This window comes from Saccopteryx bilineata, chromosome 1 (assembly GCF_036850765.1).
Source record: "Saccopteryx bilineata isolate mSacBil1 chromosome 1, mSacBil1_pri_phased_curated, whole genome shotgun sequence".
Lineage (NCBI taxonomy): Eukaryota > Metazoa > Chordata > Mammalia > Chiroptera > Emballonuridae > Saccopteryx > Saccopteryx bilineata.
This window is the reverse complement of record NC_089490.1, coordinates 349,574,826-349,590,146: the sequence shown is the minus strand read 5'-3', so window position 1 is coordinate 349,590,146 and position 15,321 is coordinate 349,574,826. Positions and strand designations below refer to the sequence as shown.

Below are 15,321 nucleotides of genomic sequence, written 5' to 3'. Positions count from 1 at the left end.
GGGGTCGCTGGCTTGAGCGTGGGATCATAGACATGACCCTATGGTCACTGGCTTGAGCCCAAAAGTCGCTGGCTTGAAGCCTAAGGTCACTGGCTTGAGCAAGGAGTCACTGGCTCCGCTGTAGCCCCCCCCCCCCCCGCCAGCCTACCATCAAGGCACATATGAGAAAGCCATCAATAAAGAACTAAGGTGCCACAACTATGAGTTAATGCTTCTCAAGCCTGACCTGTGGTGGCATAGTGGAATAAAGCTTTGACCTGGAATACTGAGGTCACAGGTTCAAAACCCTGGGCTTGCCTGGTCAAGGCACTTATGAGGTTGATGCTTCCTGCTCCTCCCCCCCTTCTCTCAATCTCTCTCTAAAAATGAATAAATTTTAAAAAACAAAAAAGAATTGATGCTTTCCTACTCTCTTCCTTCCTGTCTGTCAGTCCTTATCTGTCCCTCTTGCTTAAAAAAAAAAAAAGGCAGCAATATGGAAATATCTTAAATAACAGTTTTATTGTTTTTTATCAGGTATTATTTAATATTTTTTCATTAATATTTTAAAACTCTTATAAAATAATCTAGTTTTGTGTACCTCTTTTGTTGTTCTTATTTATGTATTAAATGCATGAAATAATAAACTACCTTTTGGTATATTGTTTTTTTATACTTAAAACAGTCATTAGGACAGAGAACCAGTTGTTAAATTATTTGAATACCACTTCTGGGTTAGAGAACCTCTGAACTAGACACCACCATCACATTTTCCCCTATTGAAATCCTCACAGTAGTAATTAGCACATTTTGAGCACCCCATGTCCCAGGTACTTTTCTACTTTTTATGGTATCCCATTTAATTCTCATAAAAACTCCCATCATTTCCTTTAATCCTTTGAGTAGTGAGTTTATTTTCATGCTCACTGACCCCCGGGAGTGAGTTGTTTTTTTTCCAAAAAATAAAATTAGTTCCTAATACAGTTTTATTAACTTAAAATCATGTTTGTTTGCCTGACCAGGCGGTGGTGCAGTGGACAGAGCGTCGGACTGGGATGCGGAAGATCCAGGTTCAAGATCCCGAGGTCTCCAGCTTGAGCGTGGGCTCATCTGGCTTGAGCAAAAAGCTCACCAGCTTGGACCCAAGGTCACTGGCTCAAGCAAGAGGTTACTCGGTCTGCTGAAGGCCCACGGTCAAGGCACGTATGAGAGAGCAATCAATGAACAACTAAGGTGTCGCAACGAAAAACTGATAATTGATGCTTCTCATCTCCCTCCGTTCCTGTCTATCCCTCTCTCTGACTCTCTGTCCCTGTAAAAAAAAAAAAAAAAAATCATGTTTGTTTGATAACCAATTTATGGAGACAAGAAGAACATACATTTGCCTTTTTTTTAATGTTGCCTTACACATTTTTAAAATAAAAATTTTTTTTGTACGGTCATACAGTCATACTATGGATGGTCAGGAGGCACAAGGGTGTACATAAGCGCTCATACTACTCAAAGGTTAATGTCCCAAGGTAAGTGAATTGTTAATAAAACTTTACTGAAAGAACTACCTCCATTTCATTTTTTTAGTTATTTTTATTTTATTTATTCATTTCAGAGAAAAGAGAGAGAGAGAGAGAGAGAGAAGGTAGGGAGGAGCAGGAAGCATCAACTCCCATATGTGCCTTGACCAGGCAAGCCCAGGGTTTCAAACCAGCGACCTCAGCGTTCCAGGTCAAGGCTTTATCCACTGTGCCACCACAGGTCAGGCACTACCTCCATTCCAATAACTGAATTTAGGTTTTCTACCTTGGGGCTTTGCGTATTTTCTTTGTTTAGCTCCAACCCACAGATGCCTGCTTATGGCCCTTGTTCCCTACCTTGAGCTCTTTCCTGGTCCCACATCTTTAATCTGCCTGTTCATCTACTTGGAATGCTTCTCTTCCTCCATCTCAGCAAACTCTACTCTTACTGTAAAGGTAGTGATCAGCATGACACTTTGGTAAGTTAGAATTTCTAAGGAGATCAATAAAATAATAGAAAAAAAGAAAAAAATTTAATTCCTATATTAGCACAGAAGAAAAAATGAAATACAGTCGTCCCTCGCCATATCACAGTTCAGTTTTCATGGTCTCACTGTATCGTGGTTTTTAAATTGTATATATCTAATTTTGTATCACGGATTTTTCACTATATTGTGGGATTTTGTGGTATAAAGGTATTTTTATATATTTATTATTTTAATTTTTGGGGGTAAATAAGCATTTTCTAGCCTAAAAAATTGAGAACAATATAAAAATATAAATTAAAACATAAAAGAGTATTTAATCGAAATAAAATATGTAGCATACAGCAGATGAGTAGACAGGCTCACACGTATGGAAAACACAGCTACGGTAGCTTCTGCTTGAGCTAGTTTGCCCACGTGAGATTGTACATGGCACACTATTGGCTGATGGATGGGAGGCGACCAACCACTGTGTTCTGTTTATAAATAATCAAATATAAGATCACTACTTTGCGGATTTTCGCCTATCGCAAGGGGTTCTGGAACCTAACCCCCACCATAGATGAGGGACCACTGTAATCCAGAAGAATGCAGAAAAGAAGATTTTTTTTTTTTTTTTGTATTTTTCTGAAGCTGGAAATGGGGAAGTAGTCAGACAGACTCCTGCATGCACCCGACCGGGATCCACCCGGCACGCCCACCAGGGGGCGATGCTCTGCCCATTGGGGCATCGCTCTGTTGTGACCAGAGCCACTCTAGAGCCTGAGGCAGAGGCCATGGAGCCATCCCCAACGCTGGGGCCATCTTTGCTCCAGTGGAGCCTTGGCTGCGGGAGGGGAAGAGAGAGATAGAGAGGAAGGAGAGGGGGAAGGGTGGAGAAGCAGATGGGCGCTTCTCCTGGCTGGGAATCGAACCTGGGACTTCTGCACGCCAGGCCGACGCTCTACCACTGAGCCAACCGGTCAGGGGCCAGAAAAGAAGATTTAAAATTATTTTTATTTATTTATTCATTTTTTTAGAGGAGAGAGAGAGAGAGAGAAGGGGGGAGGAGCAGGAAGCTTCAACTCCCATATGTGCCTTGACCAGGCAAGCCCAGGGTTTTGAACCGGTAACCTCAGCATTCCCAGGTCAACGCTTTATCCACTGCACCACCACAGGTCAGGCCCAGAAAAGAAGATTTAAATGGCAACAAGCACATGAAAAGATAGTCAACATCTTTAGACATTAGAAAAATAGATATGAAAACAACAATGAGATGACCCTTCACAACCTCTAGAATTGCTATAATTTTTCCTTTTTTAGCAAGTGAGAGAGAGACAGACAGACAGAAAGGGAGAGAAATGACAAGCATCAACTCATCATTGTGGCACTTTAGTTGTTCATTGATTGCTTTCTCATATGTGCCTTGACCAGGGGGCTCCAGCTGAGGCAATAACCCCTTGCTCAAGCCAGCAACCTTGGGCTCAAGCCAGCAAGCATGGGGTCATGTCTATGATCCCATGCTAAGCTCGTGAGCCTATGCTCAAGCCAAGTGAACCCATGCTCAAGCCAGCAACCTTGGGGTTTCAAACCTGGGTCCTCAGCATCCCAGGTCAAGGCTCTATCCACAGTGCCACCACCTGGTCAGTTATAATTAAAAAAAAAAAAAAAGGAAATAAGTGGCCCTGGCTGGTTGGCTCAGCAGTAGAGCATTGGCCTGGCGTGTGGAAGTTCTAGGTTCAATTCCCAGTCAAGGCACACAGGAGAAGTGACTATCTGTTTCTCCACCTCTCTTCCCCTCCCGCAGCCATGGCTCGAATGGTTCAAGCAAAGTTGGCTGCTAGTGCTGAAGATGGCTCCATGGCCTTGCCTCAGGCGCTATGAAAATAATGGCTGACAAGCCAAGCAAGGGAGCAATGCCCCGATGGGCAGAGTATCACTCCCGAGTGGGCTTGCTGGGTGGATCTCAGTCTGGGTGCATGCTGGAGTCTGTCTCTGCCTCTCTGCCTCTAACTTAATAAAAAAATTTAAAAAAAGAAAAGGGAAATAAGAAGTGTTGGCAGTGATGTGAAGAAACTGGAACCCTCATATAAAATTATTTTGTGAATGTAAAACGGGAAGGTCACTTCTAAAACACTTTGACAGTTCCTCAAAAAGTTAAACATAGTTTCATATGACCCCACAACCAACTCCTACATGCAAAAGTATAAACACAAGAGAATTGAAATATATGTCCACAAAAAACTTGTACATGAATGTTCATAGCAGCATTATTCATAGTAGCTACAAGGTGGAAACAACTCAAATGTCATCCAACTCATGAACCTATAAACAAAATATGATATAATAAAAAAATGGATTATTTGACCATGAAAAGAAAACATGGGGCCCTGGCTGGTTGGCCCAGTGATAGAGCATTGGCCTGGTGTGCAGGAGTCCCAGGTTCGATTCCCGGCCAGGGCACACAGGAGAAGCGCCCATTTGCTTCTCTACCCCTCCCCTTCTCCTTCCTCTCTATCTCTCTCTTCCCCTCCTGCGACCAGGGCTCCATTGGAGCAAAGTTGGCCCGGGCGCTGAGGAGGGCTCTATGGCCTCTGCCTTGGGTGCTAGGATGGCTCTGGTTGCAAGAGAGCAACACCCCAGATGGGCAAAGCATCGCCCCCTGGTGGGCATGCCGGGTGGATCCCTGTCGGGCGCATGTGGGAGTCTGTCTGACTGCCTCCCCGTTTCTAACTTCAGAAAAATACAAAAAAAAAAGAAAGAAAAGAAAACATGGATGAACTTTGAAAACATTATGCTAAATAAAAGAAGTCAGACACAAAGGTCACATAATATATGACTCCATTTACATGAAATTTCAGGAGAATCAAAATCCATTCAGAAAAAGATTTGTAATTGCCAGAGATTGGGAGAGGGAGAGACAGTGAATGAGTACTAATGGGTCTGGGGTTTCTATTTGAGGTTATGAAAATGTCTGGAGTTAGATAACTGATGGTTGCAGAACTTTATAAATATACCAAAAACCTCTGAATTGTAAGCTTTAAATGGGTGAATGTGAATTTTATTACATGTGAATTATATCTCAGTTTTTTAAAAAATCTGGCAAAGAGCTGGACCTGAATAAATGGCAGTTAATACTACAAAAAAAAACAAAAAGAATAAAGGAGAAACAGAAACAGAACAGGAAGGATAAGTAGAAAGTAGGAAATACTAGGCAAAATCCTGAATATACCAGTAAATTCACTAAATGCAGTGAACTAAATACTCTAGTTAAAAACCTAATTATGCCCTGGCCGGTTGGCTCAGTAGTAGAGCATCGGCCTGGCGTGCAGAAGAAGTCCCGGGTTCGATTCCCGGCCAGGGCACACAGGAGAAGCGCCCATCTGCTTCTCCAACCCTCCCCCTCTCCTTCCTCTCTGTCTCTCTCTTCCCCTCCCGCAGCTGAGGCTCCACTGGAGCAAAGATGGCCCGGGCGCTGGGGATGGCTCCTTGGCCTCTGCCCCAGGCGCTAGAGTGGCTCTGGTTGCAACAGAGCGACACCCCAGAGGGGCAGAGCATCGCCCCCTGGTGGGCAGAGTGTCGCCCCCTGGTGGGCGTGCCGGGTGGATCCTGGTTGGGCGCATGCGGGAGTCTGTCTGACTGTCTCTCCCTGTTTCCAGCTTCAGAAAAATACAAAAAAACAAACAAACAAAAGAAACCCCCTAATTATATGCAATTTACATGCATCATCCTTCACTATCAAGTTATAGGAAGAGGAAAGAAATCAACATGTACTTAGTGCATGTAAATGCCAAACATGTGCCCAGTCTTTGCAAATTCATCTTATTAGACCTTCATAATCACCTTATAAAATAGAAATTATTGTGCTGGGGAAACAGAACAACTAAATAATTTGTGCAAGATCTAAAAAGTAGCAGAGCTGGCACATAACTTAGCTGTTTGATACCAACTCTGTTGCTCTTTCCAATGTACTATTTAAGAAACCTAGAACCGCCTGACCAGGCGGTGGTGCAGTGGATAGAGCGTCGGACTGGGATGCCGAGGACCCAGGTTCGAGACCCCGAGGTCGCCAGCTAGAGCATGGGCTCATCTGGTTTGAGCAAAGCTCACCAGCTTGGACCCAAGGTCACTGCTCGAGCAAGGGGTTACTCGGTCTGCTGAAGGCCCACAGTCAAGGCACATATGAGAAAGCAATCAATGAACAACTAAGGTGTCACAACAAAAAACTGATGATTGATGCTTCTCATCTCTCTCCGTTCCTGTCTGTCTGCCCCTATCTATCCCTCTCTGACTCTCTCTCTGTCTCTGTAAAAACAAACAAACAAACAAACAAAAAACCACAAGAAACCTAGAACCATCCCTCTGGAAGTCTCTTGCCATTTCATGATTCTGTAGTCCTTACAGGTCTGGCTCCTCCCTAAGCACCAGTCAAAGCTGCATAGGGTGAGTTTTTTGTTTGTTTGTTTTTGTGACAGAGACAGAGAGACAGAGAGAGGAACAGATAGGGACAGACAGGAAGGGAGAGAGATGAGACGCATCAATTCTTCATTATGGCTTAGCTGTTCCTTGATTGCTTTCTCATATGTGCCCTAACTGAGGGGCTACAGCAGAGCAAGTGAGCACTTCCTCAAGCCAGTGACCTTAGGCTTCATGCCAGTGACCTTTGGGCTCAGGCCAGCGACCATGGGGTTGTGTCTATGATCCCATGCTCAAGGCAGCAACCCTGCACTCAAGCTGGTGAGCCCGCGCTCAAGCTGGCAACCTCAAGGTTTTGAACCTGGGTCCTCTGTGTCCAGTCAAATGCTCCATCAACTGTGTTACCACCTGGCCAGGCTAGGGTGAGTTCTTAAGGCAGGTGTGTGAGAGAAAGACTGGGGGATCCTGTGCGGAGGACCCGGGTTCGATTCCGGCCAGGGCACACAGGAGAAGCGCCCATTTGCTTCTCCACCCCTCCGCCGTGCTTTCCTCTCTGTCTCTCTCCTCCCCTCCCGCAGCCGAGGCTCCATTGGAGCAAAGATGGCCCGGGCTCTGGGGATGGCTCTGTGGCCTCTGCCTCAGGCGCTAGAGTGGCTCTGGTCGCAACATGGCGACGCCCAGGATGGGTAGAGCATCGCCCCCTGGTGGGCAGAGCGTCGCCCCTGGTGGGCGTGCCGGGTAGATCCCGGTCGGGCGCATGCGGGAGTCTGTCTGACTGTCTCTCCCTGTTTCCAGCTTCAGAAAAATGAAAAAAAAATAAAATAAAATAAAAAAAAAGACTGGGGGATCCTTTGACAGAGCTGGAGTTTTCTTAGCTCTGTCTCTCTTGGCCAGGGCAGTGTTGAGCTGTGTACATCTCTGGGCTCTTGATGCCAAGACAGGACATGGCTCAGCAAGCTTTTGTGACATGCAACAAACTCTGTGTCTTTTTTTTTTTTCCTGAATTTGGAAACGGGGAGGCAGTCAGGCAGACTCCCGCATGTGCCCGACCGGGATCCACCCGGCATGCCCACCAGGGGGCAATGCTCTGCCTATTTGGGGCGTTGCTCTGTCCCAACCAGAGCCATTCTAAAGCCTGTGGCAGAGGCCATGGAGCCATCCTCAGCACCCGGGCCAACTTTGCTCCAACGGAGCCTCGGTTGCGGGAGGGGAAGAGAGAGACAGAGAGGAAGGAGGGGGGAGGGGTGGAAAAGCAGATGGGCACTTCTCCTGTGTGCCCTGGCCGGGAATTGAACCCAGGATTCCTGCACGCCAGGCCGACGCTCTACCACTGAGCCAACTGGCCAGGGCCTTTTTTTTTTTTTTTTTTTTGACAGAGTCAGAGAGCGAGTCAGAGAGAGGGACAGACAGACAGGCAGGGAGAGAAATTAAAAGCATCAATTGTTCACTGGGGCACCTTAGTTGTTCACTGATTGCTTTCTCATATGTGCCTTGACTGGGGGGCTACAGCAGAGCGAGTGACCCCTTGGCTTAAGCTAGAGACCTTGAGCTTCAAGCCAATGACCTTTGGGCTCAAGCTAGCAGCCATGAAGTCACTTCTCTGATCCCACTCTCAAGCCAGAGACCCCCACACTCAAGCTGATGAGCCCATGCTCAAGCCAGCGACCTCGAGGTTTTGAACCTGGGTGCTCCAAGTCTGACACTTTATCCACTGCACCACTGCCTGGTCAAGGCAAACTCTGTGTTCTTCAAAGGTGGAAGAAGGAAGAGGATGATTATTGAAGGGTGTTATAAGAATTAGAGAGAGTAAAAGTATGTGGACTCAGAAAGCCCTGGCCCACACAAAAGTCCTTCCTTGGGCAGAAGTCCCTGAGTGATAAGCTTGTGGGCCGCATGCCTATAGAGTACCAGACAAGAGTTCTCCTGCTTAGGAATTCCTCCCTGGAGCAGTCTTCATCCAATGTCCTCCCGAAACCCCACAGTCTTCCCATAGATATGCGCTATTTAAGGATCCCAGGTCTTTCATACCCACTAGTACTTTGGACTGAATGTATTCACTCACTCAAGACATATTTCTGAGCCCTTTTTCTAAAAGTCATGTCAGAGTATTTAGAATGGGAATTCCTAGACATTTTAAAAGAATATAAATAATATCTACCATATATGGGGTATCACTGTGTACTAGTAGGTACCTGATAAGTGCTTTCTCTCATTTAATTCAAACAACAATCCTGTGAAGCAAGTACTAGTAACTCCCTTTTACAGACAAAGAAACTGAGGCTCAGAGGGGTTAAGAAATTTGCTCAAGCTCATACAGCTAATAAATGAGGTAGAAGGTTTGAAACCCTGGGCTTGCCTGGTCAAGGCACATACAGGAAGCAACTACTGAGTTGATGCTTCCCGCTTCTCCCCCCACTTTCTCTTTCTCCTCCCTCTAAAAATCAATATATAAAATCTAAAAAAAAATAAAAATAAATGGTTGGGCTCAGATTTAAGGACAGGATTCTCTGACTTACTTGACTTTTTTTTTTCTTTTTTCTTTCTTTTTAGTGAGACAGAGAGAGACAGACAGACAGACAGACAGGAAGAGAGAGAGATGAGAAGCATCAACTCATAGTTGCAGCTCCTTAGTTGTTCATTGACCGCTTTCTCATATGTGCCTTGACCGCAGGCTTTCAACAGACCAAGTAACCCCTTGCTCACGCCAGTGACCTTGGGTTCAAGCCAGCAATCTTAGGCTTAAAGCCAGCAACCATTGGGCGCAAGCCAGTGACCATGGGGTCATGTCTATGATCCCACGCTCAAGCCTGCCACCCTCTGCTCAAGCTGGTGAGCCCGCACTCAAGCCAGATGAGCCCATGGTCAAGCCAGCGACCTCGGGGTTTCAAACCTGGGCCTTACCATCCCAGGCTGATGCTCTGTCCACTGTGCCACCACAGGGTCAGGCTGACTTTTCTACTTAAGAAAATAATTTACGCCCGACCAGGTGGTGGCACAGTGTATAGAGCGTCGGACTGGGATGCCGAGGACCCAGGTTCAAGACCCCAAGGTCGCCAGTTTGAGCACAGGCTCATCTGGTTTGAGCAAAGCTCACCAGCTTGGACCCAAGGTTGCTGGCTCAAGCAAGGGGTTACTCGGTCTGCTGAAGACCCACGGTCAAGGCACATATGAGAAAGCAATCAATGAACAACTAAGGTGTCACAACGAAAAACTGAAGACTGATGCTTCTCATCTCTCTCCGTTCCTATCTGTCTGTCTCTGTCTATCCCTCTCTCTGACTCTCTCTGCCTCTATTAAAAATAATAATAATAACAATAATTTACTCATTCATGTGTCAAACATTTTTTTTTTTTTGTATTTTTCTGAAGCTGGAAACGGGGAGAGACAGTCAGACAGACTCCTGCATGCGCCCGGCTGGGATCCACCCAGCACACCCACCAGGGGCGATGCTCTGCCCCTCTGGGGCATCGCTCTGTTGCGACCAGAGCTACTCTAGCGCCTGGGGCAGAGGCCAAGGAGCCATCCCCTGCGCCCGGGCCATCTTTGCTCCAATGGAGCCTCAGCTGCGGGAGGGGAAGAGAGAGACAGAGAGGAAGGAGAGGGGGAGGGTTGGAGAAGCAGATGGGCGCTTCTCCTGTGTGCCCTGGCCGGGAATCAAACCCGGGACTTCTGCACGCCAGGCCGACGCTCTACCACTGAGCCAACGGGCCAGGGCCTTCATGTGTCAAACATTTAATGTGCACCTATACTGTGTGTTTGGCCTTGGAGACACCAGAATAAATACATCAAGATTTAGTTGGGTTTGAAGATAGAAAAGTGAGAAATCAATAGTTCAGTAGGGCAGTGAGGAAGCTACTGTAACTATCCAGGGAGGACCAATGACTTTCTGATGCAGAGCATAGGTAAGGGAGTGTGGGAGAAAAGGAGGGATGTTTGGATGGAGGAATTTGGAAAGGGGCTGGAATCATCTGTCTGTTTCATCCTTTATACAATTTTTTCCTCCTTCAAGCATCCACTAAGCACCTACAATATACCAGGTTTCTTCTGTCCATTCTCTTATTTCCTCTTTAGGGCACTCTACTTTTTTGACAAATTAATCAATTATCTCTAATCCCTTGCTACCACTGAAAACCCACAGGGATTTAAGTTTACCTACTTTTGAGCAAAGCCCATTTCAATTTTGAATCAATGCCCAGGACATGGTAGTGGTGAAGCAGTAACCCTAATAGGCTTTCTGAGCATAGGCCTTGCTATTCTGTGTGAGGCTCTAAGTCACTAAGTCTAGTTCCTAGAACATGCTCAACCCTCCCTTTGTAATGTCAGGCTTCTGCTCCAGGCTAGGCCTGGGGGAAAGGAACGCCAATGTTTTTATTTTCTTTATTTTATTTTATTCAGTGAGAGGAGGGACAGCAGAGAGACAGACTCCCGCATGTGCCTGGACTGGGATCCACTGAGAAATCCCACTAGGGGGCAATGCTCTGCCCATATGGGGCATTGCTCAGTTGCTCAGCAACCAAGCTCTTCTTAGGGTCTAAGGCAGAGGCCACAGAGCTATCCTCAGCGCCCAGGGCCAACTCACTCCAATTGAGCTATGGCTGCAAGAAGGGAAGAGAGAGACAGAGAGAGAAACAAGAGGGGGAGGGGTAGAGAAGCAGATGGGTGCCTTCTTCTGTATGTCCTGACCAGGAATCTGTAAAGTTTGAGTTCAGGGTGCTTTAAATCCAGAACACCCAATGTGAGGCTGTAGTTAATTGACTTGCTATTCTCTCACTTAATGGCTTCCTGGACTTCACTTGAAGTGTAGCAAAACGTTTATCTTTGCAAAAATGTCAGGGAAAGCTTACATTGGAACGGGACCTGACAATTAGGGGAGTTAAGTTAAAATAGTTGTTTGTAAAAGCCTAGCCACAGGCCCAGAGACACTTCAAACCTGTGGGAGGAGGGGTGACTGGCTTGCTTGAAGCTTCGGCCAGACCAGCCAGCCCAGCCAGCCCAGGACCTTTTGAACTAGCACAGCCCTCCTTTAGACAGTTGAGCCTGGGGATAAACAATTTGGAGAAACTGTGGCACCTTTCTAATCCACATATGAAAAGATATTACCGCCTGACCAGGCAGTGGCGCAGTGGATAGAGCGTTGGACTGGGATGCAGAGGACCCAGGTTCGAGACCCAGAGGTTGCCAGCTTGAGTGCGGGCTCATCTCCTTTGAGGAAAAGCCCACCAGCGTGACCCAAGGTCGCTGGCTCCACCAAGGGGTTACTAGGTCTGCTGAAGGCCCGCGGTCAAGGCACATATGAGAAAGCAATCAATGAACAACTAAGGTGTTGCAATGAGCAATGAAAAACTAATGACTGATGCTTCTCATCTCTCTCTGTTCCTGTCTGTCTGTCCCTGTCTATCCCTCTTTCTGACTTACTCTCTGTCTCTGTAAATAAATAAATAAATAAATATTTAAAAAAAAAGATATTACCTTGTACCTATGAAGGCAGTGACGTCTGTAGCTTTTTCCAAGACTCTTGACTAAACTATACTTCTCACAAAAATTAGGGGATATTTCAAAATGAATATGAAGCTATAAAGTATCCTCTAATTTTTGTAAGCAGTATATAAAAACCCTACTCCAACCCTCCCTGTCACTGACACAGCTTCGGCTGGTCTCAGTATGCTTGAACCCAGGTTTTTTTGTTTTGTTTTTTTTGTATTTTTCTGAAGCTAGAAACGGGGAGAGACAGTCAGACAGACTCCCGCATGCGCCCGACCGGGATCCACCCGGCACGCCCACCAGGGGCGACGCTCTGCCCACCAGGGGGCGATGCTCTGCTCCTCTGGGGTGTCGCTCTGTTGCAACCAGAGCTACTCTAGCGCCTGGGGCAGAGGCCAAGGAGCCATCCCCAGCGCCTGGGCCATCTTTGCTCCAATGGAGCCTCGGCTGCGGGAGGGGAAGAGAGAGACAGAGAGGAAGGAGAGGGGGAGGGTTGGAGAAGCAGATGGGCGCTTCTCCTGTGTGCCCTGGCCGAGAATCGAACCCGGGAATTCTGCACGCCAGGCCGACGCTCTACCACCGAGCCAACCGGCCAGGGCCACACCACCAAATTTTTATTGGATAATGCATAACGTAAACAGGTCGTTGTATGGCTCTCATGGAATTACATTTTAAAATATGTGGCGTTCATGGCTCTCTCAGCCAAAAAGGTTCCCAACCCCTGTCATACAAGGTAAGGCAGTCCAGATCTGGAGTTCACTCCAAGTCTTACCTAGTTGAGGGTTTATACTGACCAGCCAGTTGCCAAGAGAAACTGACAGTAGGCGTTCCCCTCCCCCAACAGACCAGCCACACCAGTTTCAACCTTTCAGAATTGAACCTGGGATATTCACACACGGGGCTGACGCTCTACCACTGAGCAGACTGGCCAGACTAGGAATACCAGTGTTAAAGAAAAAAAAGTACAGGCCCAAAATGGCATCACTGATGCCAAAAGCCCATGATACTAAACCTAGATTTATTACCTGATCTAATTGCACTTTCAACCTCTCCCAGAAACATAATCTTTTTTTTTTTTTTAATTTTTTTAATTTTTATTCATTTTTTTTTTTTTTAGAGAGGAGAGAGAGAGGGAGAGAGAGAGAGAAAGAGAGACAGAGAGAAGGGGGGAGGAGCTGGAAGCATCAACTCCCATATGTGCCTTGACTAGGCAAGCCCAGGGTTTCGAACCGGTGACCTCAGCATTCCAGGTCGACGCTTTATCCACTGCGCCACCACAGGTCAGGCTTTTTTTTTAACAGAGACAGAGAGAGAGTCAGAGAGAGGGATAGACAGGGACAGACAGACAGCAATAGAGAGAAGAGAAGCATCAATCATTAGTTTTTCGTTGCGCATTGCGACACCTTAGTTGTTCATTGATTGCTTTTTCATATGTGCCCTGGCCGTGGGCCTTCAGCAGACTGAGTAACCCCTTGCTCCAGCCAGCAACCTTAGGTCCAAGTCGGTGAGCTTTTGCCAAACCAGATGAACCCACGCTCAAGCTGGCAACCTCGGGGTCTCGAACCTGTGTCCTCGGCATCCCAGTCCGATGCTCTATCCACTGAGCCACCGCCCGGTCAGGCCAGAAACATAATCTTTATCAGCCAGTATGAACTCTGGTCAAGCACCAGTGAGGTAATCTTTCACACAAGCCCTCTCCATCCTCCACAAAACAAAGCAATTACTTAATAAAAAAAATCTTCTTCTCTTTCCCTAAAGAAAAGATATCCAGGCCTCTAAATAAACCTTTCTTTTGCTAATAGCTCATTTGCCCCACCCCTTCTTCCTATAAAATCCTTCCATTTTGTATTGTACAATCGTTCAGCACCCTTCCACATGGGATGCTGCCCAATTCATGAATCACCCAATAAAGACAATTAGATCTACAGATTTATTTTGGGGGGGGCTTAATTAAAAAATGTTTTTTAATTTACTGATTTTGGAGAGAGAGAGAGAGAGAAAGGGGGGAGAAACAAGCATAATCAGCGTGTAATTGCTTCTCATAAGTGCCTTGGCCCAGCAAGCCCAGGGTTGGAACCATTGACTTTAGCATTCCAGGTTTATGCTTTATCCACTGCACCAACTAGGTCAGGCTAGTTTTAGTTTTTAACACCAAGATGAAGAAAATGCAGCCCTCACTGCCAAGAGTCCAGGCATAAACAGGAAAGTATTAGGATACAGGGTGACAAGAAGCCTGGCCAAGCATTAACTCAGCTTGCTGAGAGAGATCAATGTATCCCAGAAGAGGCAGGAACATTTGAACCAGGGCTTTAAGAATAACTGGGGGTTCCTAAATGACAGGTGAGAAATAAGTCCTATCTCTGATGCTCATAAAGTCTATTTATTCTAGAGATTCAGAGAGGGAAAGGTTGTATTTGGGGTGGCATGGACAGGAGACAAGGAGCCCAGGTTTTTGAGGATTCCCAGCAGATGCAAGCAAGCTCAGACCTCCAGCTCCGCACGTGATCTGGCCAGGAAGTGGAGGGAGGACCACAGAGAAACCTTCCCTTAAATGCCCACAGACTGGCTCAAGGTGAGGGTAGAATAGTTACCATGCCATCATGGAGCGTTCCTTCTGATTGGCCCGAGCTTCAGCAGCCTGCGTCCCTCGCTCCAAGGAAGGGGAGGAGCCTCTATATTACGTCAACCACTCTTCTCCTACATTCCGCCCAATGTAGCCACTCACCAGCCCACTTCGAGGGGTCCTGTGTTACGTCACGGCTCTCTCCCAGCCAACCGCGGCAGCAAGAGTCGCAAGAGGCGGGACTCCATGTCTTGCCCAACACCCCTCCCCTTTCCTCTCCCTAACTCCTTAAGTCCCTCCTCTTCCTCCTCTTCCCTTTTCTCGGAGACTGCCCTCACGTTCAGTTTCAAAAGACTCGTTGCCCAATGAGTAATATGGTGGGCCTAGAGTGGCGTCGACGACTACCAATGCTCAGGCAGCGAGGGCGGAGCTCCCGGAGCGAGCCTCTGACGGCGGGCGGCGTGTGACGCAGTCGGGCCCTCTGCGCGTTGCGCCCTAAGCGGCCGTCGGTAGTCTTGGTGGTGGTGGTGGCGACGGTTTGGTGGCGGCCGCGCGCTGCTCTCTGAGCGGCGGGCGGCGAACGGGTCGAGGCCCTTACTACTGACACTCCCCTCCCCTACTGAACCGCGGTAAGTCGGGAGCCGGGGTGTTGGCGGCTCGGGAGGGCAAGCCCCTCCTCTCGTTTGGGCGGGCAGTGTGTGGGGCTTCCCAGGCCCTTTCCGCGTCGAAGTCTCGCGCTCGGGCGCGCACCTCTTCCCTGAAGGCGGGGGCGGGCCCGTGACCCTGCTGCCCCGAGGCCCGGCTCTTCGAGAACTGGGAGAGAATGGCTATCGTTGGGGTCTGGGCCCGGGGGCTCTCATCGCAACCTACGGTGAGGGAGCGTTTATCTGTCCAGGTGTACTTCTTC

The 15,321-nt window shown here is 47.5% G+C and overlaps 2 protein-coding genes across 9 annotated transcripts in view; one reads left to right on the top strand and one right to left on the bottom strand.

Moving 5' to 3' along the window:
* PGAP2 (post-GPI attachment to proteins 2) overlaps window positions 1-14,689 on the bottom strand; it is a 29,729-nt gene extending 15,040 nt beyond the window's left edge. For 2 of the 4 annotated variants that reach the window (XM_066250740.1, XM_066250747.1), the window contains exon 1: window positions 14,443-14,570. Coding sequence is in view for 1 of the 4 variants with exons in the window: in XM_066250748.1 (XP_066106845.1) it covers window positions 14,443-14,445 (3 nt within the window). In the remaining 3 variants the exon portion in view is untranslated. Of the gene's footprint in view, window positions 1-14,442 lie in introns of all 4 variants that reach the window. The other 2 variants (XM_066250741.1, XM_066250748.1) reach the window with 2 other exon arrangements.
* A 94-nt stretch (window positions 14,690-14,783) lies between these two features.
* The window catches only part of NUP98 (nucleoporin 98 and 96 precursor), a 135,742-nt gene continuing 135,204 nt past the window's right edge, over window positions 14,784-15,321 (top strand). For all 5 annotated transcript variants that reach the window (XM_066250721.1, XM_066250728.1, XM_066250719.1 and 2 more), the window contains exon 1: window positions 14,784-15,043. The gene's annotated coding sequence lies outside the window, so the exon portion shown is untranslated. The remainder of the gene's footprint in view (window positions 15,044-15,321) is intronic.